This window comes from Ahaetulla prasina, chromosome 4 (assembly GCF_028640845.1).
Source record: "Ahaetulla prasina isolate Xishuangbanna chromosome 4, ASM2864084v1, whole genome shotgun sequence".
Lineage (NCBI taxonomy): Eukaryota > Metazoa > Chordata > Lepidosauria > Squamata > Colubridae > Ahaetulla > Ahaetulla prasina.
This window is the reverse complement of record NC_080542.1, coordinates 319,548-342,537: the sequence shown is the minus strand read 5'-3', so window position 1 is coordinate 342,537 and position 22,990 is coordinate 319,548. Positions and strand designations below refer to the sequence as shown.

Sequence of the window (22,990 nt, the reverse complement as noted above, 5' to 3'; positions counted from 1 at the left end):
CCTCCTCGCCCTCTTTTCCCAGCACAGAAAGAGCCACAGCCACAGGGGGAGGATTTTGGTTCTTTATCAAGAGATGAAATGCCAAGGCCACCACTGATCCCTGGGGGGGGGGGATGAGGGGGGGAGTTCCCTTTTCCACAGAGAAGTCGGGGAGGGGATTATATACAAATGCAAGCAAACTGCACGAGAAAATCAAGTTGCAAACAGGAGCCTTTTCCTGCCCTGCGTCTGCACCAGCGGCCACCAGAGTAAGCCCTGTGGAAGCACCCCAAGCCTAGCCAAAATGGAGGGGGGGTGGTGGGACGGGGACAAAAGCAGACAGGGCCTCTGCCTGGGGAAGGCGGAAAGACCCCCCCCACTCCCAGAGCCAGCAGAGGGCTCCACAGAGCAGGAGGAGGAGGAGGAGGAGGGAAAGGCAGCCCAGGCTTTTGCGGGTGCCCCCTGCCCAACCTGATGAGCTGGGCCATTAAAGTGCTTCATTAGTTAATTACTTAAATTGCCATTACAAAAGAATAATTAAAGCAAAATATACACAGCTCCCCTCTTGGTCTGTGGGAGAGAAAATTCCAGATATACATCCAGGTAGAGCCCAACCCTGGGGATGGGACCCTCCCACCAGAGAGCAGCCAGTCTTCCCCCTCAACAGCTCCAGAGCGCAAAGGAGAGCAGGGGTAGGTCTGTGGGGGGGTGGGGGGGGCGGAGGGGAACCATGGTGCCCAGAAGGTTGAGTGTTTGAGTGAGAGTGTAAGGGGGGCGGGGGTCTTATTTGTTTCATCATCGTTATTCACCCCTCTCCCTGCAGTTGGGATGACTTCTCCTCCAGTTCAAGACAGTGTGTGTAGGGGGGTCCTAGGGTCACAGGGGAGGGGCTTTCACCCCCCCATCCCCTGCTGCCGCCACGGAATGTGTGGGTGCCCTCGGGAGGGAGGAGAGGAAGGGAGGCAGGGGAGGGGAGGGGAGGGGAGAAGGGGCAGAGGAGGAAACCAATCTGGTGGTCGAAAGAGGCGGTGTGGGGAGGAGACTTTGCCACAGAAGCCTCCCCCTCCCCAGAAGGCGACTCTCCTCTTGGCCGTCTGGAGCCAGACCGGGTGGGGGTTCCTCTGGCCGGAGCTGGACCAGGAGCGGCTTCACCAGTTCATGATGCAGTTCCGGTTGAGGGTCATGAAGTAGACTTGGCTGCTGCCCCCCGAGCGCACCGAGGCGAAGAACACCTGCGGAGGAACAGCCACTGGAAGGTGGGGCCGTGCGAGAGGAAGGCCCCCGCCTCGCCTGGGGCTGCAGGGCCAGCAAGGGCTCCTTCCCCAGCCCCACCCTCAGTTAGCGGTCCCGGCCAGGCTCAGCACCCCAAGGGACCCACCTTGTCGTTTCGTTCACACAGGAATTTTAGCCGCTGCGCCCGCTTGTGCATGAAGACGCCGTCCAGGTGTCCCGTCTCCACCGAGCGGATCTCAATGGCTTTCTCGCCCCAGCCCATGATCTGATTGGAGCAGATGTACGCTGGGGAGGGGGAGGAAAGGACCCACATTGGGTGAAGAGAGGCAGGCGCCCCCCAGGCCCCGTCCTCCCCCAGAGAAGGAAGTGTGGGCGGTGGGGGGGGGTGGAAGCTCCTCAACTCCTCGCAGGGAGGGGGCTTCCTCCCAAGGCTGTGACTTTGGGCAAAAGCACCCTGATTAGCAAGAAAGGCTCCTGCCATGTTTTCGTGCTGGGCCAATCCTGGAGGGGAGCCGAAGGAGGGGAATGAAGACTCTGGAGAGGAGAGCAACCGATTTAGGCCGCAAAGAGAGGCACCATTACATGGAATAAATCTTTTAAGAAACTTCCACCGTGTGGCCAGGTAGAGACTCAGCAGAGTGGGGCAATCTACGGGGTTGCATTTGGGAGAAATGCAGGAGAGCCAATCGGGTAGAACTCCGCAACGGGGTGACGGGGGTGGGATAAGTGGCTGCTGCCTGGGGGCGGGAGGGTCAGAAAGGGGTGGGTGGGAGGCAGGGAGGGTCAGAAGGAGTGCCAAGCACCCTCCTTGCGCTCCTGTGCCTGTGGGGCTGCTCGCCATGTGGGCCTGCTCCAAGGATCATGATTGTGGAGCGAATGGCCATAAGGTGAGGTTTTTCACAAAATCCCGGGGGTGGACGTGGCCTGGAAGGCCCTCTGGTCTGAGGGTGCCCAGAGCATTTGTGCTGGGCTTTTCCGCAGCCCCCCTCCCCCGCCCTGGGCCCTGACCCAGGGAGCCCACCCACCCCCGGGCTCACCAACAGAGGTGGGCATCTCCCCCCACTGCAGGACCACGTCCTTGATGATGCGGCCAAAGGTGTTGACGTAGACGCCCTCGTCCTCGTAGCACAGGAGCATCTCCATCCCATCCGTGTTGGGCAGGAAGACGATGGCATGTGGGGTGATCTGGGACTGGATCTGGGGGCCCAGAATGAGCGACGGTCATCCCCACCTGGCCCCGGGCAAGGCAGCATGGGGTGGGGGTGGGAGTGAAGAAAGAAAGAAACGGATTCCTCCAAAGGGCCTCCCCCCCCCCCACTCACATGGACCGGGATGTAGATATCATAGTTGTTCCCAGAGTCCACATCGATGGCGTGGAACCCAGCACAGGAGCCGTAGATGACCTTCAGCCGCTGGCCTTCCTCGACTGTCAGCTCCACCAGAAGCGGCCGATGCGGCAGGTCGGCGAAGGACTGCAGGGCGCACACGGGGGAGGGGGCGTGGGGGGGGGGAGATTTTGAGGGAAATTACTCACCAGAACTGCTGGGGGGACAAGGACAGGGGGCACCCCTCCTTCCCCGGCCCCTCCACCCACCACCCGGTACCTTGAAGGCCATGAACTTGTGGTAGGGCTTGGGGGCCCAGGCGTAGACCTCCACCGAGCTCTTCAGTGCAATGACCAGGAACTTGATCCGCTCGTACTTCACTGCGGGAGACAAGGAGCCCCATCAGGGCCGGGCCCCCAGAGGGCCCCCAGAGGGGAGGAGCACAGCCCTCACCCCTCCCACCCTGGCGGTTCCCGTTGCTTAGGGGAGACCAGGGAACTCCCTGATGCTCTTCACCGTGGGGCCCCTAAAGGGGCGGCCTTCTGCAGCCTGGTCGCTGCTCACCCACACGGTAGTGAATGCAGCCCTCCATGTCTCCCACGGTGGTCCAGCCCTGCTTCTTCTCCACTTCGGGGTCGTTGTGCAAAATCTTGTTGCGTAGCCAGGAGAGGTAATAGACACGCAGCTTGTTCCTCTTTCCTAGAGAAGCAGGAAGGGACATCGGGTCACTACAAGGCAGGAAATGGGGAAGCAAAGGGCCCAAAGGCCTCGGGGGGGGGGGGGGGGGAGGTGTCTCCCTTCTCACGCCTGGTGGCCCCTGACCTGATATGGTGGTCAAGAGGTTGAGGCCCTCCAGGACGTCCATCTGCTGGAAGCGCCGGCGGTTGATGAGGCTGTACACCTTGCCCTGCCCGCTTCGGTCCAGCAGCATCAGCCCGTTCTCGGTGCCCACCAACAAATTGACCCCTGTGGACCCCGACCGAGGGGAAAGGAGAAGGTGAGCGTCTTGCCCCAGGAGCCCCCTCCCCCCTCCCCACCGTCCGGTTCTCACCCCAAAGGGCCGCACAGAGGATCTCTGAGTTGAAGCGCTTCTTGTACTTGCGGATCTCTGGCGTGTCGCTGTGGGGCCGCGTGTTAGTGGGGTTCACATTGACCACGGAGCCCTTCCGGGCCTCCAGCTGCAGCTGCTCCAGCCGTCCAGGGTCAAATGCTGCCAGCCGGGTAGGCCAAGAGAAAAGGCTCAGTGGCTGGACGGGGCGGGAGAGCAGGCCCCCAGCGAGGGCCACCCACCCACCCACTTCCTGTGGGACAGGTGGCCCTGGAAACTTCACTGGTTGTGACTTTTATGGCCAGGCTGCTGCCCGAGGTCCGAGGTCGGGAGACCCCTTCACCCGCACAGGAGGGCAGACACAGAATGGAAACTACCAGGGAGACCTACCGGCCGGCGGGCACAGCCTCAGGCCTTTCACCGAGCCTGCCCTTTGGCCCCCTGATAAATCCAGGAAGAGTCCTTGGGGAGCCCGGCCTCCTGACTGTCAGCACCAGGAGTGGCTCTGAAATAGTGGCCAAGCAGCGCCCGTCTCTTCCTGCAAAGGACGCCTCCCGCACTCACCAGTGATGGGGATGGTGTCTCCTCCCCCAGGGGAGCTTTGATAGATGCCCAGATCCACAAACATGGTGAAGGAGCTCTTGCCAGGTGCCTTGACGAGCCCCCGCGACTGGTACTGCAGGCAGGAGAGGGCAGGGGGAAGAGAGGGGCTCAGGCCAGGGATGCTCCCAGAGGGCAGAGCAGATCCCACGCCCTGCGCAATCTCACCCGAGGTGGCCAGCGTAACCCCGGTGCCAAGGCAGCAGCTGATGCCAAGGGCAGAGCCCCGGGCAGGCAATGACCAAGGTAGGTGAACCGTGGCTCTGCCCCAGGGCCCACCTCCAGCCCCTGGGACTTCCTACCCACTCACGTCGGTGGCCACGTCCTTGGCGGGCGAGGAGGAGCCATTGCTGCTTTTGGCTTCTGTGGGCGAGTGGCTGGGCTGAACCACGTCAGGCAAATTGGTGTAGCCGTTGCTGTCACTGTGCAGGAGGCCACGTTCCTCCTCAGGGGTCTGGTGAGGGGAAAAAGGGAACTCAAAGCTGGGTTGGGCCAAAGATGAGGTCGCTCCTGCTCTCTCCCCCCACCCCACCCCACCCCGATTACATTGCAGCCCACCAGGCACGATTGGGAAGTTTGACAACAAGGACAGGGGCACCCACTGCTTCCGGCACAGCGAACAGTCCCTAAAACTGTAACTCCAAGCCAGACCCCCCCCCCCAAGTGGCAACGGGGTTTCAGAGTAGGGCAGAGGATGCGCTCGCCTGTGGGAAGGGCCTGGGGAGGGGAGTGTGGTTGCCCAGGGACAGTAGATAAAAGACAGCTGAAAGACCCTGGCTGATCAGGTGGGAGAAAGACACCTCCCGGGGGTGGGGGTGGGGTGGGGGATCCTTCTGCAGTCTAAAGACTGGCAAGGTTTTCTCCAGGGGTTGGCTCCTCTGGCCGCCGGGTCTCCCTCGGAGGCTGCTCACGGGCGCTTCTTGAGCAGGATGAAATTCTAGAGGGGGGAGGGAGGAGTCCGGACATTGAGAAAAGGACCAAACCGTAAGGGGTGTTGGGAGAGCCCAATTCCTCCCCCACCCCGGTTGCCAAGAACGTGGCTGTGAGAGCAAGGAGCCTGAGGATACAACCGTCCTTCTGTGTTGCGGACAGGAACAGGGGCACGGCTGGCTCCCCATTCCTGCCCACCAAGCCCCAGGCACTTTTTCAGCAGGACGCAGGTGGCTGAGAAGGCTGCTCACCCGCTGCACCAGCATGGTGCCCTCGCCATAGGAGCTCTCGGAGCCTCCGCTGCCGCCTGTTAAGTCCTCCACATCATGCACCACCATGGTGCTGATTGAGTCCGTGTCGCCATCCCTGCAGCCGGAGAGAGCCGACCAGCACGTCAGGGGCTGGAGGAGACTGTGAGCCCCAGAAGAGAGGCCAAGCACCTCCTGTACCCCCGGCTCCTCACCTGGCTCCAGGGGTGCTTGTGCCAGGCTCGGAGCGCTCCCCCTCGCCTGCCTCCTCTTCCTCCTCCTCCTCCTCCTCCTCTTCCTCGCTGGAGTCCACCTCTTCGCTGGAGGACGAGTAGTCCAGGGCCTTCTTGAGAGGCTTGGGGGCCGCCTCCTCTGGGCGCTCCTTGAGCAGGACGAAATTCTAGAGGGGGGAGGAGGAGGGGTCCGGATATTGATAAAAGGGCCAAACCATTGGGGGTGTTGTGAAGGCCCAATTCCTCCCCCTCCCCGGTTGCCAAGAACGTGGCTGTGAGAGCAGGGAGCCTGAGGATACAATTGGCCCCGTGTTGCAGACAGGAACAGGGGCACGGCTGGCTGCCCCCTCCTGCCCAGCAAGCCCCGGGCACCTTCCCAGCAGGACGAAGGACTCAGCAGAGGGAGGGGCAGGCCAGGCTGAGAGGGAGGGAGGGAGCGGCACAGGAAAAAGGAAGTGGGGACCCAGATGGGGAGAGTTAAGGCAGCAGGTGCATGCAGATCCAAAGCTTTGCCAGGGAGGGGCAGGAGAGGCAGACGCTGGGGGGCAGGGGGGAGGGAAGGTGGCACTAACCTCACCAATTGCCCGCTTATAGCTCTGAGTCATGCAGAAGGAAAAAGAAAGAAGGGAGGGAGGAAAAGATTAGGCTCTTTGGACACCCCCTCCTGCCCTCCCCCCAGCCCAGCAACCAGAGCAGCTGCCCCACTTTGCAGCACCAGGCAGAGGAGACAAGGGGAGGGGGCTTCCACTCCATCTCCCCCCTCCACAAAGCCCTGTTTGGCCAAACCCCCAAATTCCTCTCTGCTGATCTGCCGGTCTCTGGCTCCCCTAGCCCTCCTCCCGCCAGGGGGGCTTTCCTGGCACGGCTGCTCCTTTGGGGCCCTTGCCCGCCCCTCCCGCTTCTGGCCCTTCAGCAGGAGCCCTGCTCAAAGCTCTCCTCTTCCTACTCACTGCTGGCCGCCCCGGCCGTGAGCGATGGTCGTCCGCCTTAGCCTTCCTGCCTTGGGACAAGACAGGGGACCCTTCCAGCTTCAGGGGAGCTGCAGGAGAGGGAGGGGGGAGGGGAGGCAGGCCACGTTGGGCACAAGCAGAAACGCTGCCATTTGCTCTGCCCTCCTCCCGGCCAGAGAACAAGGTGGGGGAAGCCCTGCAGCCAGAGGGGGACTTTAGCTCCTCAAAGTCTGGATGGGAGACGCTTGGGGCCAGACCCGGAAGAATTGCCCATCGCTCCCGTGGGATGTGGGTTCCTGCAGCCCCCCCCCCATGCCCCCCTCCAAGACAACCCGGGTCTCGTCTCACCTGCCATGCGGTTGCGCTCTAGGGAGCCGGCCTGAGGCAGGTTGGCAGCCCCCGACTGCAGAAGGTTGTCCCCACGCTCCCAGCCGGGGTCACTCCTCCGGAGGTCAGGGTTGCTGCCGGGAAGGAGGGAGACGCTGTGCTCAGACTGCATGGCCCCCCCGCCCCAGCCCAGCGGTGGCAGCGGCAGCAGCGGCACTCAAGCCCTCCCCAGGCAGGAGAAACACCAGCAAGCCAACCAGCAGCCCCGGCGGGAGCAGCGGATCCATTACCTACTGGTGTTTGGCCCGGAAGGGGTCCGGCCGGCAGGTGGGGGGAGAGGAGGGGCCGGCAAAGGGTTCCCCCCCCGGGCCCCCCTCTCCAGCCGGCTCTGCATGTGGATGTGCCACGCAGACTTGCTATGGGGCCTGTGGAGGGGAGCACAAAGGCATCACAGGACTGCCGAGGGTGGGGCGGGATCTAGAGCTGGAAGGAGAGCAGAGGCTCCAGTCCAGAGCACAGCAGAGGCTGCCTAGCGCTGAGGGTGACCAGCTGCCGTGCCCTCCAGCCCCACACCTCCCCTTTCCCTTCCTCTCTGAAGCCAGGTCCCCAGCCGCCTCCCACCCGATGCTCTGCTTCAGCCACAGGGCAATGCCGGCCACCTGCCCACAAGCCGGTCCAGCCTAACTTTCTCCCGCAGCCTGTCCAGGGGAGGGCAGGGACCCCACCAAGGCTGGTGGAAGGGCGGGGGGGAATTCTGAGCAAGGGGCTTCCGGTCTCCTCTCCCACTCCCCAAAATAGGCAGCTCTGAGGGAGGGAGGAGTACCCACCTGGCTCGGACAGCATGGACTGGCCGTGTGCTGCTGCTGCTGCTGCTGGTCACTCCGCTGGTGTTGAGGGCGGTTGCTATGGAGGACGTCCGCTGGGGCACCTGGGGGAAAGGAGAGTGTGAGGGGGGGGGTTCCCTACTGAACATCATAATTCCCCACCCCCCCTTTGCCAAGAACTTGAGTGGAATGGTTTTGGAAAGGGCTCCGCTTACGGAAACAGCCCACCTCTCTCTGCCTGCCAGGATGGCCCTTCAACAACCAGGGGCTCAGAGCCAACCCCTTGCCAGGCAGCAGAAAGGGGTCCCTGTGCCTGCAGAACGGGGGAGGGGTTGTGGGTGGCCTGTGGCACGGTCTCTCCACCCCAGAGCCCAGCCTGGGCGCACTGGGGCAGGCTGTCCTCCCGTTCCCCAACAGATTACCTGGGGAGGGGCATTGGGGTCCATTTTGACCCAAGGTCCTCGCTGGTCAGCGGTGGGCCGGGACGGTTGTGGGGCAGGCCCCTCAGAAGTGGGGTCAGAGTTCTGCCGGATCATGCCCCCGCGAGGAGGGGGCGGGGCGGAGGAGGCGGAGTCATGGACAGGGAAGGCAGCCATGTTCTTGCTGGGCTGGTCCTGCAGCGACTGGGAGCGAGGGACGGGGGCAGCGTATGGTTTGAGCGGGACGCGGTGGGCCAGGTGGCTCTGTGGAGGGAGAGGCCGTGCGCAGGGGTCACGGAGGGGGCCCTGCTTCCCAGGCCGGTGGGGCTGGTGGCAGGAGGGGTGGGGAGAGTACCTGTCACCCCAGCCCTGGGCTCGGCTGCCCAACCTCCCCCCTCTTGGGACCGGGTACGTGTCTCCCTGGGGCCTTCAACTGGGGACGCCAGGCTCTCTTCTCTGGGGGAAACGGGGGTCCGCAGCCTCCTGCTCTGGGTGAAGGGCAGCCGATGGGAGAAGCAGCCGATGGGAAGAAGCAGCTGGGATGGCAGCGTAAGGAGGAAGAGGAGGTGGGAGCAGAGCTGATGGCAGGGAGAGCGGAGGGAGAGGACCCACCTTGTGCTGCCCCTCCTGGGGTTCAACAGGCCGCTGCATGGGGGGTGTCTGCGAGGACGAGACGAGGGACCCCGACTCGGCACAGGGCTGGGGGGCAGCGTCTTGCCCGGGGGCTCCCAGCTTGGCCTTGGCTGCCAGCGAGGGGGAGCTCTCCTTGTTGACCCGCTCCTCCACCTGGAGGCGACACTGAGCTGGCCCACTGCCCCTCTGTGGCCCTCTCCGCCCTCCCTCCCTCCATGCCAGGGGAGGACCTTCAGGGAAAGGGCCCTGGGGTGGTACCTCGCGGGCCCAGGGGGGCTTCTCGGGGGCGGCTGCGCTGCTGCGGCTGTGGTGGTAGAGGGGCTTCGGCTGTTGTTGCTGCTGCTGCTGCTGCAGGGACTTGAGGTAGGCGTGCTCCTGCTGGAGCTGCCTCTGCAGCCGTTCCGACTGCCGCTGCTCCTCCAGCTGCTTCCGCTTGTACTCCTGCAGGGACGAGGAGGGGAGGCTACTGGGACTGGGCAGGAAGGGCAGCAGCCCCTGCCCAGCAGGCAGACACTCCCCCGCCCCCAGCCTCCCCCTCCTGCTTTACCAGCAACAGGGCCTGTTCCTGCAGGAGCTGCTGCTGCAGGATCTCCAGCTGCCTCTGCTCCTCCTCCAGCTTGTGCCTGATGTACTCCTGGGGGAGAGGGAACGGAGTAGGGGTGGAGGAGCCGGTGAGGAAGGGGCGGCAGCAGAGCTCCCCCACCCTGCCACTTGCCTCACACAGGGAAGCAGGAAGCCCCACCGGTGATTCCCCCCCCACCTGCTCCCGCTCCGCCTGCCGGCGCTCCTCCTCCCGGCGCATCACTTGCAGATCCTCCAGGCGCCGCTGGTGCTCCTTGCCCTGCAGCTTCCGCTGCTCCCGCTCTCGGCGCTGCTGCTGTGGACAGATGGGGGGCGGAATGGGCGACTAAGTGAGCGCAGAGGGCGAGGCGGGCTCTCGATGCCACCAGGGCCAACCCTGAGACAGCTGGGGGGGGGGAGGCTGGACCGGTAGAACCAGGAGCCTCTGGCCCACCTCTTCTACTCGGCGGCGCTCTTCCTTCTGCTCCTCGATGCGGCGCTGGCGCTGGTGCAGCAGGTGCTTGATGTGAGCCTCGGAGTCACGGTGCTGGGCGGCCAGCTGCTGCTGCAGCTTCAGAGCCTCCGAGTTGCTCTTGTTCTCCTGCTGCAGGCGGAGGAATTCCCTCCGCAGAGTGGACTCCCCAGGGACGTTCATGATGGAGCTGGGGGGGCGGGGTTAGAGGGAAGGGGGGCTCAGCCAGCTGCCAAGAGGCACGTCCGAGGCTCCTTCCCCAGTGAGGGTCAGAAGGAGCGGACCCCACCCCTCTGCCCTCCGTACCTCGGCTCTCCTTCCTCGCCACGCCCATCGTCCTCTTCCTCGCTGCCGCTGTACTCGTACTCTGTCTCGTCTGCCAGAGGGAATAGCAAGAGGCGGCCCAATGCAGGCCCAGACATCCCCCACCCACTGGTCCCGGAGCCAGACCCCCCACACCCCACTTACCCTTCTCCCCCCTCTTCTTGCGTGTGCGGTCGATGTGGTCTTTGAGCTGGATGCGGACCTGCCGCTCGGTGGGCTGGTCACGGATGAAGGGGAACTTAAGCAGCTGCTCGGTGGGGGGCCGGTTGGGGTAGGCTTTGATCAGGCAGTTGTCAATGAAGTCGATGAATTTCTTGGACCTGCCCCACAACGGGAGAAACAGGCTGCGGTTACACTGCTCCCCAGCCCCTACGACCTGAGGGACAAGCCCCAAGCAAGGGAGACAGAGCCAGAGAGCAACCCTCCTGGAAGACTCTCCGTCAGGCATGGTGACCTCGGCCAGACCCTGTCATGGTAGTGGTCTCCCCCTGCCATGCATCATCCCCCACCCCTTCGAAAGGAAGGAAACCAGGGGGTTCCATCTTGGACAAGACAAAGTATGCCCCGTGGCCCGGCCCCCCATCCCTCATTGCGTCCTTGCTGCCCTCAGGGAGGACGTACCATTTCTTGGACTTCAGCTTGGGTGGAGGATTGCGCGGAATGAGAAAGAGAGCACGCATGGGGTGCATGTCACACAGGGCTGCAAGAGGAGGAGAGGTGAGCAGAACCGGGGTTGACGGCCCCATCCCTCCCTAGGAAAGAGAGCGCCCCGAGAGGCTGATGCAGATACTCACGAGGAGCTCCTTCGGCCATCTCAATGGCAGTGATCCCCAGGGACCAGATGTCGCTCTGCAGAGGGGAAGGAGGGAGAGAGGGTGTCAGACCTGCTCCAGTTTGCTCCCGTAGTTAAGAGAGACCCTCGATTCCACTCGTAGTGAAAGGTCTACTTTACTAAAAGCCAAGTGGATTACAGTATAGCAAAGCCAGAACTGAAGTTCCCGTGGCAAACTTCCCTGGTTTCCCTGAACAGTTCCTCTCCTCCCTGGCCCCTTATTGCCCAATTATTTTTGAATAAATTGTTGAGATTCTGCAGCCTTCCACCACCACCCTGTCCAGCTCCCTCCCCCCCACAGTTCATGGTAGACTGAAGCTAGCAAATGCAAAGCTCAAGTGTATGATGACAGCTCTGTGAGGTCCAGGCAGCCACGCCTCCCCCCTGCTCCAGCTCCTCCCAAGTCTCCTCATATCCACACACACACACACACACACACACACACACCCCGGCCTCTGACATGCAAGACGATCCGCCCCCTGTAGGTTTCCTTGAGACCTACTCTGTAGTCATACGTGGCATCCGGGTTTTCATCGCAGGCGATCACCTCTGGTGCCATCCAGTAAGGGGTGCCGATGAATGTGTTCCGACGCCCCACCGTGCGGTCCAGCTGGGCACTGACCCCAAAGTCAACTACAGAAAGCCAGAGATAACAAGAGCAGCGTCATCCACGGTGCAGTTTTTGGGGTGATGGGACCCCACCACGATTCATAGGAACAACCTGCAAAGAACCCTGTCGGGTGAGACTCCACCCCAACGAGCCTTTCCTCTCCCGGGGGCCCGTTGGGTGATTGTTTATGTGGCCCTTGAAGTGGGGGGGGGCGTTTTCCTGGAGATGCCAGCTGCAGGCACCAGCGAGTGGAACTCTGCCACACTGACAGACTACAGCTTCTGCTGAGCTCTCTAGCAGTGATTCTGTGTGTACTGAGGTCAGGAGTTCCCAAGGCTTCTTCCAGGCACTGGGAAAGGGTGCTGGTACCGCTCAGGAGTTTCTGGCCCTGACTGCCCAGGCGTGCAACACGCGAATTGGCTTTTTACTTTGCAGATGAGGAAGGAATTGAAAACCTCTGCTCTCTGCCATGACCAGGCGACTTCCCTGACCAACCCTGGGCCTCTGTGAGGGCGGGGGACCTGGAGGGGCTGGCTCAGGTTCCTCAGGGATCCAGAGGGTTTCCAGAGACTGCTTGGCAGCAGGTCCTGCCCCACACCCAGAGGGAATCAGAAGCAATCGGGTCATTGGCTGAGTTTGCTCCAGCAGGGCTTCTGTCGAAGCGACCCGTTTTTTGGGGAGCCGAGAGAAACAAAGCAAGTTAAAAACTGAGAGAGGGAAGTATTTGTAGCTCAGGGTCCAAAGGAGGGGTCCCTGGTGCTCTCCAAGCTGGGCTGCTTCCTTGCACGTGATGTTGCCTAGTTTGGGTAATGAAACCTCTTGTCAGCCTCTATGATGCTTGCCTGCTTTCGGCTGCCATTGTAACGGGAGGGGGGAAGTATTGTAGGTATTTGGGAGGAGGGGAAGTGAGCTGGTGGAGATACCTCGAAAATAAGAGGAGGAAAATTCTCCTTGTCTTCATAACAGCTGCAGAGAGACCTGATAGCTGTCAAAGTCAACCGTTCCGGCATACCAGATAGATGGGGCTGGCTGAAGAAGCGCCCCACAGGACACCTTAGGGAGATGTGGATTGGACACTCAACTTGGGTCCTTGGGCGAGTTTTTGCACCTATTGCCTCAGACTTCGCTTTTCATACTTAGTAAAAGTACCTTTCTCTATAAACATGGAGTTGGGGTTTTCCTTTCTTGAGTTTTGAAGAGAGGCATACCTGACACCTCTGCACGAAGGCAACGCAGCTCGGAGGGCACCAAGGGCCGCTCAGGTTAAAAACTGTTGAAAGCAGCAGCGTCCAACACCCCTCCCACGAGGGAGGGGGGCCCACTCAGGACCTGGAAAGAGCTGGAGTCTCCCCTGTGGGGCTCAGAGGGCAAAGCTGCTGCTGCTGCTCTGGGCTCACTGTCCATGCAGAGACGCCTGGCTGGCAGCCCTGCTCAGATTGCCCAGCTCCTCCAGCACTCTGCCCCTCGGCTGCATCTGCCCCGACAGGGGCCGGCCAGGGTCCCCTGCAGCGAGATGAGCTTCCTCCTGGGCCACTAACTGGTTTTATGAAGCCAGAGAAGTGGACAAAGCCCTCCCCTGCCTGAATTCCAGCCCCTGCAGACTCTCCCTGTGGGGAGGGGGGGAGCAGCTTATTCCAGGAGAGAGCTGGGGGCTCCACCCGAGGCCCTTCCTGGACCTGGCAGGCTTTGTTCACTTTTGCCCTTTATCAGGCAGGGGGTGGCATACCAACCCCTAGAGGAAGGCATCCAGAGCCAAACCTGGCAATGGCCCTGGTCACACTGGGGGACGTAAGAAGGGCCCGCACATCGTCATCCTCCTCCTCCAGGGTTTTGCTGCTCTCTCCCAGCATCGGAGGCCCTCAACTTCAAGGCCACCAGTTGGGAGGCGAGAGCAGGGCTTTAGTCCCGGGGGATGGGGGGGTGGTCAGAGCCGAGGGCTTCTCCCACACCTGAGGGAGACCCCTTGCTGCTCCAGGACACCCATTATTCACTCAGTCGGTTACAGGGAGGCTGCTCGTGGGGTGGGGTGGGGTGGGTGTGCATCTAAACGGTGCCACAGGAGCCAAGCAGAGATGAACCTGCCCCAGGACGGAGGGGCCTGCGGTCAGCCAGCCCAATTCGGTGGCATCAGCTCTGGAAGGAGTGGGTTGGGTGGGGCCCTGTGAGTTTTTGGGGTCTGAAACTGCTGAAGCTTCCGGGTTTTGTGCTCCACATGTGCCTCCCGTGGGGAAAAAACCCAGAAGCTTCAGTGGGTGTGAAATGCAGTCAGGGGCAGGGACGACACAGAATGCCCCCAAAGGTCGGAGGAAAACTGGGGTTTCCCGCCCACTTGGAAAGCTGGCTCTTACTTTACTCCCTTTGCCAGAGGAGCCTCCATTCCCAGGGACGTCTGGGAAACTGAGGCCGGGTTGGTCCTTGAGAGGGGGCCTGTTCCAGATTCCACCACTTCCGCCTGTGACGCACCTGGGGCAGGCGCAGGGGCCTTCCCAGGAGCGCTCCCCACTGAGGCGACCCTTTCCCCAAAGGGACGTCCAGTCATTCTTCTCTGGGCCTCGTGGGAACGGTTGTTCCGGAAACCCCTCGGTGAGCACGGCTGGGCCGCAGGGCAGCCAGCAGCCCACCTACCCAGCTTCACTTCGGCGTTCTCTGTCAGCAGCACATTCTGGCCCTTGATGTCCCGGTGGATGACTTTGTGCGCGTGGAGGTGAGCCAGTCCCTGGTGGGGGGGCAAAAGGCGGGAGATCATGCCTTGCGCAGGGATGGGGGCCACCCGCGGGATGCTTTGCCCTAGGCCCCTCCCCCCTCCCAGCCACAGGAGCCCCTCCTCACCCGCAGGATCTCCCGGCAGATGTAGGCGATGCAGTCTTCCTTCAGCGCGTTGCCCTTGGTGTTCTTCACCAGATCTGTCACGGAGCCGGCACCGCAAAACTCCATCACCAGCTGGGGAAAAGGAGGCGGAAAAGGGAGGTCAGGGCTGCAATGGCGCAGCTGGGTCAGCCCTCTGGCTGCTCTCGGGGAACCCCCCTCGCCTCACCCAGAGCTGGTCGTCGTTCCCGGGGGGGCTCTTCTTAACAAAGGCCCCGTAGTAGGTGGCGATGTTGCGGTGGTGGGAGTATTTCTTGAGCATGTTGATCTCCTGCTTGATCTCCTCCTCTTCATCCTTTCAGGGAGGGAGGGGAGGCAGAGTCAGGGGGGGGGAACCCCTTGCCCGTCAGAAGAGCACAGCCCCCCCTGCGATGTGGGCCCGGCAGTCCAGCCTCCTCCCTTGGAGCTCCCTGGCTGGCTGCCTGCCTGCCTTTCGGCCTCAGAGAGAGGGAGACCGAGCCAGCGCCTACCTCGGTGACGTCCATAACTTTGATGGCAGCCAACTGCCCGGTCTTGACATGGCGGCCCTGGCAGAGAAGGAGGAGAGGAGGAGGAGGAGGAGGAGTCAGCCAGTGTCCCTCTGTCCCTTGAGGCGGCCCACTCAGCCCTGCTCGAGCCCAGAAGCCTTGGGAAAAATGCAGTCCCACCTAGGCAGGGGGTACTGCTGCCCCCTGCTCTGCTCTAAGGCTGTCTGGGTCCCCCACGGCCTGATCACGGCCTGCTTGATTTTGGAGGTTGCTGCTTCCAGCCCCTGGCACTGGGGCCCAAGCCCCGGTTCCAAGCCCCTTCCCTTGAAGGGCTCTTCCATCCGGCTGCCACTCCCAGGTCTTTTACCCATATCCACCTCCCCAAACTCCCCCTGGCTGGAAACCCTGTTTCTCGCTCTGCCTCCGAGCCCCCGCAGGAGGATAAGCTGCTCTGGCGCCCCCCCCCCCCCCCGTGCCGAACCTACAGGAAGGAGGGGGTGGCTCCTCTTGGCAGGCAGCTGCTGCGTTGTGAGCTCTTTGTGCCAGCAGAGGGAGCCCAGAAGCCCTCCTGGCCTGGCTCGCCTGCCCCGTGCCACACACCACCATGGCTGCCCATCACCATCCGGGAGATAGATGGCTCCACCTGGGGTGGGGGTGAGGGGCAGCTGCTTCCCACCCTGCCTCTTTCGGTGTGGAAGGGGTCGGATGGGGCAGCATTGGCACCGGAAAAAAAGGAGGCTGGCAGGGTGGGAGTCCATATTTTGATGCCTCTGGGTCCCCGCTGCTCTTAAGCCCACCCACCCCCCATCCTGGTCTCTGGGCACCCTGGGGACTCATGGTGACACCCAGGGCCAAACCCACCCCCCAGGCCCAAAGAGGGACCCAGCATGCTGGGGGGGGAGCATCAAGGGCCTGTCCCTCCCTCTGACGGCTGGCTGGAGCGGTTTTCTCCATTCACATGGGGGAGAGGAGGGGGCTCTCATCTGCACTCCTCTTCACAGCCAGGCTGCTGCCCTTGACTCAGCTGCTACGGAGGAAGGGCAGCCATCGTTGCAGAAAGAGGGAGACCCCCCCCCCGCCCAGCTCAGCACCACTGGGCAGCAGCCTCGTTCAGACCCCCACCCCCCAGTTGGGCGCAATGTTGGAGGAGTAGGAGAGCCACGGGGCGATTTTCCAGACCTCCCCCCCATGCCCTCAGCCGTGTGTTGGCATTGTCTTCTCTGCCATGCAGCCTGGCGTGGGCAGCTGTTGCTTGGCAACCACCTTCCGCTTCCTTTCAAGGGGACCAGTGCTGAAAAGCCCCCCCCCATCGCCTGGTTAAGTGTGGTTAAGTGTGAAGAGAGCGATCTGGTACACCTCCTCCTTGCCCCCCCCCCGCATGGAAGGGGGGAAGGGAGGGCTACAGCCGGCCGGCCACCCCCACCTTCTCAACAGAACCCGTCCCATCCCAAACCACCTGGTGGGGGACCCTTTGCCCAGGCAGTGGGGAGCCTTACAAGTGAGCTGGTCTGCATTTCCCTCACAGTATCCAGGAGCCCCCTTGCTTCGGCCCCCTCCACCCCAGCCCACCCCCTTGCCCTCCCTTCTGTCCTAGCATCACGGGGGAAGCTGGGAGGAGGGAAAGAGAGCCGGTCCTCCTGGCTGCTTGGAGGGCTGCCCCATGGATGCTGAGAAGAGGCTGTGTGGGGCAGACAAGGCAGGCCCCCAAGACTCTCCAAAGGCACCTCAGCAGAGTTCCTCAGAGGGAGGCCTGCAAAGCAGGGAGTGGGACGTCTGACCACAAGGCCCCCCTGGCTCCCTCCTTTTTTCTTGCCGGAATGGTCCCATGGGGAGGTGAGCAGCTAAGGAAGGGACAGCCCAGCATCCAGAGGACCCTTTCAGGCGTGGGGGCTGGCCGGTGTGCCCCCTCCATCACAAGGCTCCTGAAAGCCCCAAGGCAGCAAAGGAGAGGAGAGTGTTTCTCCCAAAAACAGATCCCCCCCCCACCAATGAATATTGGTATCAGACCTTTAGCAATCAGGACAATGAAATATCCCAGATGAGAAAACAGCTCAATCCCCCCCCCCCAGTCACTCACCTTGTAGACCTGCCCATAGGTCCCATTGCCAACCACTTCCACCAGTTCAAATATACCGGCAGGATCCTGCGGAGGGAAGGTGGTGCTGGATGAGACCCTGGCAGTTGCCCAGAGGCCAAGGGCATCTCCTGTCCATTAAGGCCTCGGCTAACACGGGCCTGGTTCTGCCTGGGGGAGAGGCCGCGGGTGCCCCACCTCTACCGCTGAGCCCCCTGGGGTGGCCTGGGTCTGCGGAGGCTCCCCACTCAGGAACCGCCTTCCCACAATATAAAATGCCAGTGTGTGGCACCCACAGGTGTGTGCGTGCATGGAGAAGCAAGACAGCCGAGTTCCCTATACAACTCCCCCCCCCCGAGTCTTGTGCATCTTGTCCTAAGAGACCTCGCTAGTTCGCAACTCCCCTGCTGCCCCCCAGCCGGGCTACCTGCAGAGCCCATCCGTGCTGGCAGCCTCTGCTGTGGCGCCGCCATACCTGAGCAACAGCAAGGAAGACCAGTCCCGGAGGGCAGAGAAAAGGGGTTGGCCAGCAGAGGCCCCAGAGCAGACACTGTCCTTGTCTCAGCCCCAAAACTACTTTTGCCTAGGGTGCCCCTCCCCCTCCCCACCCACCCCGTTGCAGCCCAGGGGCTCCATCTCCTGCCCCACCCGGGCATCCAGGTGAGTGGCCCTTGGCTGACTCCAGCCTTCGCCCAAGAGCAGCCGGCAAGGGGCCGTCAGGGCTTCCTGCGACCCCAATTTGCCTCCTGCTGCATCTTGGCCCCATTTCCTCCGGGCTCTGCTTGCCTTGATCATCCCACAACCCTCCCCACTGCTGCCCCGCTTTCTTTCTTGGTCCCCTGCAGAGCTGGCATCCTGTGCGGTCCTTGGCGGAACTCTGCCTAAAATCTAGGGTAACATAGGAGGGCCAGATCCCCCAGGACAGGTATTAATAGCTTCTCATTAGAAGAAAAGGAAGGGCCCTCCCGCCCCCGCCCCCAATCCTGGCTCCCTGAAAAGGTGGGGCCGGCCCAGGCCTCTTGCCCACGGCTGCAGGCCAGAATCGTCCAGAGAATCGTCCAGGGAGGCCTCCTCAGCCGCAATCTGCCCCCCCCATTTCAGGCTTGCTGCCCAGCTGCAACAGGGCTCAGGAAGGCTGCTGCCCAAGGGTCACTGCGCCTGGGGGTGGGCCCAGGGCATCAAAGCTGAGCATGTGACGTGGGCAAGGGAAGGGGGGGAGGGCCTCTTGGAGAACCGGCACTCGGGTCCCGTGGCTGCTGGCTGTGGACTCTCCTGCCCGTCACCGAACCCCAAAGAGAAGCTCCTCGATTAAGGGAGCCCACCGCTCCTCCCTCCCAGGTCTATGCTTGGCCTGGGAACCCTCAGCCTTGGCCAAAAGGATCTTCCCTCCCTGCTTCCCCCGTCCCAAGTGCACAGAAGCTCTATAGAAACCCCCACTGGAAGGAAGCGCTTTTATGGGGTACAGTGGCCTCTGTGACATCGCCCCAAAGCACCCCAAACTCACAAGGCCAGCAGAGTTCCTCAGTACCCCCTCTGTCCTGGGGGTCATCAAGACAATGCAGTGGCGCTGCTCCATGTGCTCCTTGGGCACCAGCCCCGCCCCCCTTCAGGCCTCTACTGCCCCCCCCCCAAGTCCAGGCCTCTCTGCAAAGTTGCTCATAAGTCCCTCTGACCCATCTCCTCCTGAGCCTGCCACCGACACCCCCCCCAAGGGAAAAGAGGAAGAAAGCCCAAGCAAACGGGGAGGCTGAGGGATACTTTGGGGGGAGTGGGAAAGGGAATTGGGGGGAGGATCAGTCCCTTGCAGCACCCCTTCAAAGGTGGTGGAGGATGAGAGCTTCCTCAACCCTCGGGGGGGGGAGGGTTTGGGGGTGGCTGTGAGTCAGCAGAAAGGCCAAGGGGACCTGTGCTAACACAGGCTGCCTCCACAAGCCAGGCCCACGCCAGGCACAGGCACAGGGGGTGGGGGTGGATGGAAGCTGCTGGAGACAGTCAGAAATGCCTCTTCTTCACCTGCAACCAGTGGGCAGCTGAGGACGGAGCTCCCCTGCAGCACCTCCCAGGAATTCATCTGGGGCTCTGGCAGCACCCTCCCCCCTCCATTCATATGCAAACAGCGCCCTGCACAGCAAAGGAGGGAAGGCCCATCCATCTCCCAAGTGAGGCCCAAGGCCAGGCATTCTGGGGGGAGGGGGGGGGGCAGCAGCCACCCTGGGAAGAAGGCAACCTTTGCTCCTGAAAGCGGGCAAGGCCGGCTCCCCATCCCCACCCAGTTCTGCAGATGGCATGACGCTGTTCCAACCCTGGGCAGGCTCTTCCGGGCTGCCACCTCCTCTCTTCCAAGGTGCAGAGCAGGGAAGGACCAAGGGAGCCGTCTTCCTGGGCTCTGTATAGCCCAGGTCGGCTGCCCCACTCGAGGGGAGGGGCTGCACTGCCACTTCTCACTGGGGGGGAGCTCCCACAACCCCCCCTCCAGGGCTCCTGCCTTTTCAGAGAGGCTCCAGATCGTGCCCAGGTGGGGAGGGGGGGGGGAAGGAAGGAAGCCTGCCAGCCTCCGCCCCCACTGAGGCTGCCTTCATCTCCATGGCAGCCTTCTTGAAGAGGGGGGGGCAGCTCTGGCTCAGCTCAGCACTGGGACCAGGCTTGCCCATCTCCAGCTGGCCGGCTGGCTGGAAGCAGCAGGGAAATTTGGGGCCAGGGGAGGAAGAGCCCTGGCATGCGAGCTTCCACCTCCTATCACCAAGGCTTAAGGGGTCAAATGGAGCACAGCTGGAGTGGAGGCTTCCTCTGGCTACCTCCATTTCCCCAGGCCAGCCAATGGCCAGTGGAGAGGGGAGTCAGGATGGGGTTCACATCCACCTGTCCCCTCCAGCACCGCTTCCCCTTTGGGACCCTCTGGAATTGCAGCACAGCCCCCTGGCCATAAGGCTAGCTCCCTCCTCCCCCCCCCAACCCTGCAGCTAAGTCCCCAAGGAAGACCCCACAGATGCCGCACTTCGAACCAACACCTCTGGTGGGAGGCCAGGCCGACTGCGGCCTCCTTAAACCACGCTGGGCTCTGGTGGCTTCACCCATCCGAGCCCAGCGTGGCACCTGGAGCCTGTCTTGTGTGCCCACCACTGGGGAGGGGGAGGAGGGGGAAGTCCTGGAGGTCAGAGGTGGAAGCAAAGGCAGAGGTAGGGGCCCAGCCTGCATCAGCAGCCCCTCCCCCCCAGAACAATTTCACAAGGACCAGAAAGCGGCTTTTCAAGGCACTGCAAGGGAAAGAGGCTCTGAGAAAGGTTTTCATTGCAGGAACATCAGCTGCTCCAGTCCCCCACAGTCAGTCAGGCAGGCAGGCAGGCAGCTGAGACTTGGGGAGGGAGGGAGGGAAAGGGAGGAAGTGGGGAGGGAAAGAAGGAAGGGGAAGGAAAGGGACAGAAGGCCTCCTTCGCTTTGTGGGACAAAGCCCCAAGCAATGGCAACAGTGGCAGCCTTATCAAGGTGGGTTAAGCCAGAGGGATGAAAAGGGCCCAGGAGGCCTTCCAAAGCCCTTCCGCCTGACTAGGCTCCTGCTGGGATGGCGGGGGGCAGGGGAGGCAAAGGGCCCAGTCCTTCCAGGGATTGTGCTCCTCCCCATTTAAGCCTCTTCCTAGCTGGGTCAAGGAGCGCCTCCACACCCGCAGCCAGTGTCCCTCCTCCCACCAGGTGCTTATTCACCCCCCAGGCCGGGAGGGAGAGAGACAGACAGAAAAGCTGGTCTGGGCAGGTCCACCCTCCACAAAGAAAGTGGCCCCACCCTCTGCATCTCCTGCGGGGTGGGGGAGCCTGAACCAGCCAAACAGCCCCAGACGCAGCAGCCAGGAGGGAGCCTGCCGACCATCTCTGGGCTTCCAGGAGCGCCCAGGGACCCCCATCTGGCTCCCCTGCTGCCAATGGGGAAGTGGGGCCCCCAAGTGGCCCAGCAGGGAGACCAGTCCCCATGGCCAGACCAGTGCAGGAGACTCACCCCCCCCCCCGCATGACACAAGTGGTGGGACACCCTTCACCGGCTCTGGGTTTGGCGGTGGGCAGCTCCCCCCCACCCGGCCTGGCTCAGAGGGCGGCAGGGCCTGCCGGGTCCAGGGGGGAGGAGCTGGCACGCCTGAAAGGGGGGATTGTGATTCAATTAAAGCCAACATGCTGCAGTCAACAAGTTCTCCCTAGCAACAAGCGGGCATGGTGGCATGAGCGAGCCCAGCACCCAGAGCACTTCTCAGGCAGACTGAGAGGCCGGGCGAGGGGAGCAGGCGGTAGTGGCCTCCCAAAGCCACCAGGGGGGACAAAATGGCAGAAGGGAGGGGAACGGCCTGCCCCCCAGTGCTGAGGCTGGAAAGATACAGCAGCTCCTCTCCCCCCACCATGCTGAAACACCTCCCTCTTTCCCCCCCCCCACAGCTTCAATCAGAGAGCAGGTGCACCACAAAATCAGCCTCCCTCCCCCAAGTGTTCCTAATTAATAGGAAGGGAAATTTCCATCCATGGCTATTTAATCAGGGCAGGAGCCCAAGGCAAATGTAGGTGTCAGGCCCTCTTGGGACAGGAAAGCAGAGCGGAGGAAGGACAGGCTCTGCTCAGCCCCTCTACAGCAGGGATCCAGACACACACACACACAGGGAAGGGGGGGCTGCCCTGAACTACCAGGAGGGACAGAAGGGCAGCAGACCAGGCCTCAGCCTGCAGAAGCAGGGAAGGCTCCCTCCCACAGCTGAAGGGGGAACTGGGGGGGGCACTCTGGAAGCCCTGAGGCCCCCAGATAAATAGTTGTGGCTGCCTCAACTTCCTTTGAAGCAGCTCCAAGCAGTCCTTGGCTACCCCACTCGGCAGGGGGAGAGATTAACAGACCCCCCCCTTCCCTACTCTGGAGAGCAGGAGGGGGGGGCGTTAGAAGTCCGACCCTGGACCGTCCCCCCACCCCAGCCTCCGCAGGACCCCGCCCTGAAGGTCAGCCTCGTGAAAGGGGTTTGGGCTGTGGGGGGGGGGTGTCAGTGCCCCCCTCCTCCTCCCTCCTAGCCTGGCAGGTCCCGCCCAGGTGGGGACACAAGGCGCCAGGAGGGAAGAGCGCCCCCCCCCCCGCTCCCCGCCCCTTGGAGCCTCCCGGCCAACAGGGCCGCCCTCTGCCACCGGGGCTCTGGCGGCAGCCCGGCCTCCCAGGAAAGCCCGAAGAGTCGCTTCTCTTTCCCCGAGCTCCTGCCACACCTGCGCGGCTCTCCCCGGGCTCAAGGCGGCGTCCAGGCCCCTCTCTTCCCTGGAGACCCGGCTCTCTCCCAGCAGAGGGGCCGGCCTGGCCTGCGAGAGACCGGGGGGGGGGCCTCCTTCTCAGGCTCCGCTCTCCTGGGCAGGGCAGCCCCAGGAGGAGCCCCGGCTGCAAGGGGGGGGGGCGGCAGAGGCAGGCCGGGCGGGGGCGGCTCCCCTCCTCCCTCCTCGGGGCTGTCCTGACTTGACCCACCGGGAGCCCAGGGGGGCCTTCGGGGATCCCCCCCCCCGGGGCCCAATTGACCGTGGCTGTTGATAGCAGCGCTGCTTCCTCCGGGGGGGCCGCTGGACCTACGGCGGGCGGCCTCCCTCCCTCCCTCCCTCCCTCCCAGGCCCCGCGGGGGGAGCTCCTCTCTGGGGGCTCCGCAGCCCCTCCGACCCCCTCCCGCCAGTTGCGCCCCACCGGGCTCCAGGAGACGCCCCCGCGGCCTGGCCGGGCCTGTCCCGCTCGGTCGGCGGAGGCGAGGCTGCTCTTCCGCGGGGAAGCTTCCCGGGGCCGCTCGGGCGAGGGAGACGGACGGAGCGCGGCCCACTCACCCGGAGGGCGGAGAGGTCGATGTCGTCGAGGCTGCGGGCGGGGGCCGGGTCGGCCATGGCGGCGGCGGCGTCCTCCCCGCTCGGCTACGGGCCCATCGCGCTGCCCGTCCGGCCGAGCGACCCACCGCCCGCTTCTCTCCGACTCGGCGGCGCCCTGAGGAGACGGCCGTCGCACTGCGCAGGCGCGGGGCCTGGGGGCGGAGCTCTGTCTCCTGTCGGCGCTCC

At 63.1% G+C, this 22,990-nt stretch overlaps 1 protein-coding gene across 13 annotated transcripts; it reads right to left on the bottom strand.

Moving 5' to 3' along the window:
- Nucleotides 1–55: 55 nt before the first annotated feature.
- On the bottom strand, nt 56–22,955 carry MINK1 (misshapen like kinase 1). Of its 13 annotated transcripts, none has more exons than XM_058181289.1 (34): nt 22,766–22,955; nt 16,958–17,023; nt 14,884–14,940; nt 14,583–14,708; nt 14,378–14,488; nt 14,174–14,264; nt 11,441–11,571; nt 10,901–10,955; nt 10,728–10,806; nt 10,251–10,426; nt 10,089–10,158; nt 9,765–9,972; nt 9,510–9,623; nt 9,297–9,383; nt 9,008–9,190; nt 8,729–8,902; nt 8,120–8,380; nt 7,701–7,801; nt 7,164–7,298; nt 6,895–7,007; nt 6,547–6,635; nt 6,169–6,192; nt 5,579–5,763; nt 5,367–5,481; nt 4,496–4,639; nt 4,150–4,261; nt 3,589–3,747; nt 3,360–3,503; nt 3,102–3,236; nt 2,817–2,917; nt 2,535–2,684; nt 2,250–2,409; nt 1,358–1,497; nt 56–1,211 (listed from the first exon to the last, which is right to left on the bottom strand). In XM_058181289.1, exons 1-34 carry the CDS (start codon nt 22,820–22,822, stop codon nt 1,128–1,130), a joined length of 4,137 nt encoding a protein of 1,378 aa, XP_058037272.1. In that variant the 5' UTR covers nt 22,823–22,955; the 3' UTR covers nt 56–1,127. The 13 variants fall into 13 exon arrangements, with proteins under 13 accessions (XP_058037272.1, XP_058037271.1, XP_058037274.1 ...); XM_058181288.1 differs by having other exon boundaries at nt 57–1,211; nt 9,510–9,626; XM_058181291.1 differs by having other exon boundaries at nt 57–1,211; nt 8,120–8,320; nt 9,510–9,626.
- Between the last annotated feature and the right edge of the window lie 35 nt (nt 22,956–22,990).

Coding starts and splice junctions, on each gene's coding strand:
- MINK1 (XM_058181288.1), bottom strand. CDS start 22,822: ATGGCCGACCCGGCCCCCGCCCGCAGCCTCGACGACATCGACCTCTCC. Junction 8,381..8,728: donor CCCAGGAGGGGCAGCACAAG/GTGGGTCCTCTC, acceptor CTCCCTCCACAG/AGCCACCTGGCCCACCGCGT. Junction 2,410..2,534: donor ATATCTACATCCCGGTCCAT/GTGAGTGGGGGG, acceptor CTGGGCCCCCAG/ATCCAGTCCCAGATCACCCC.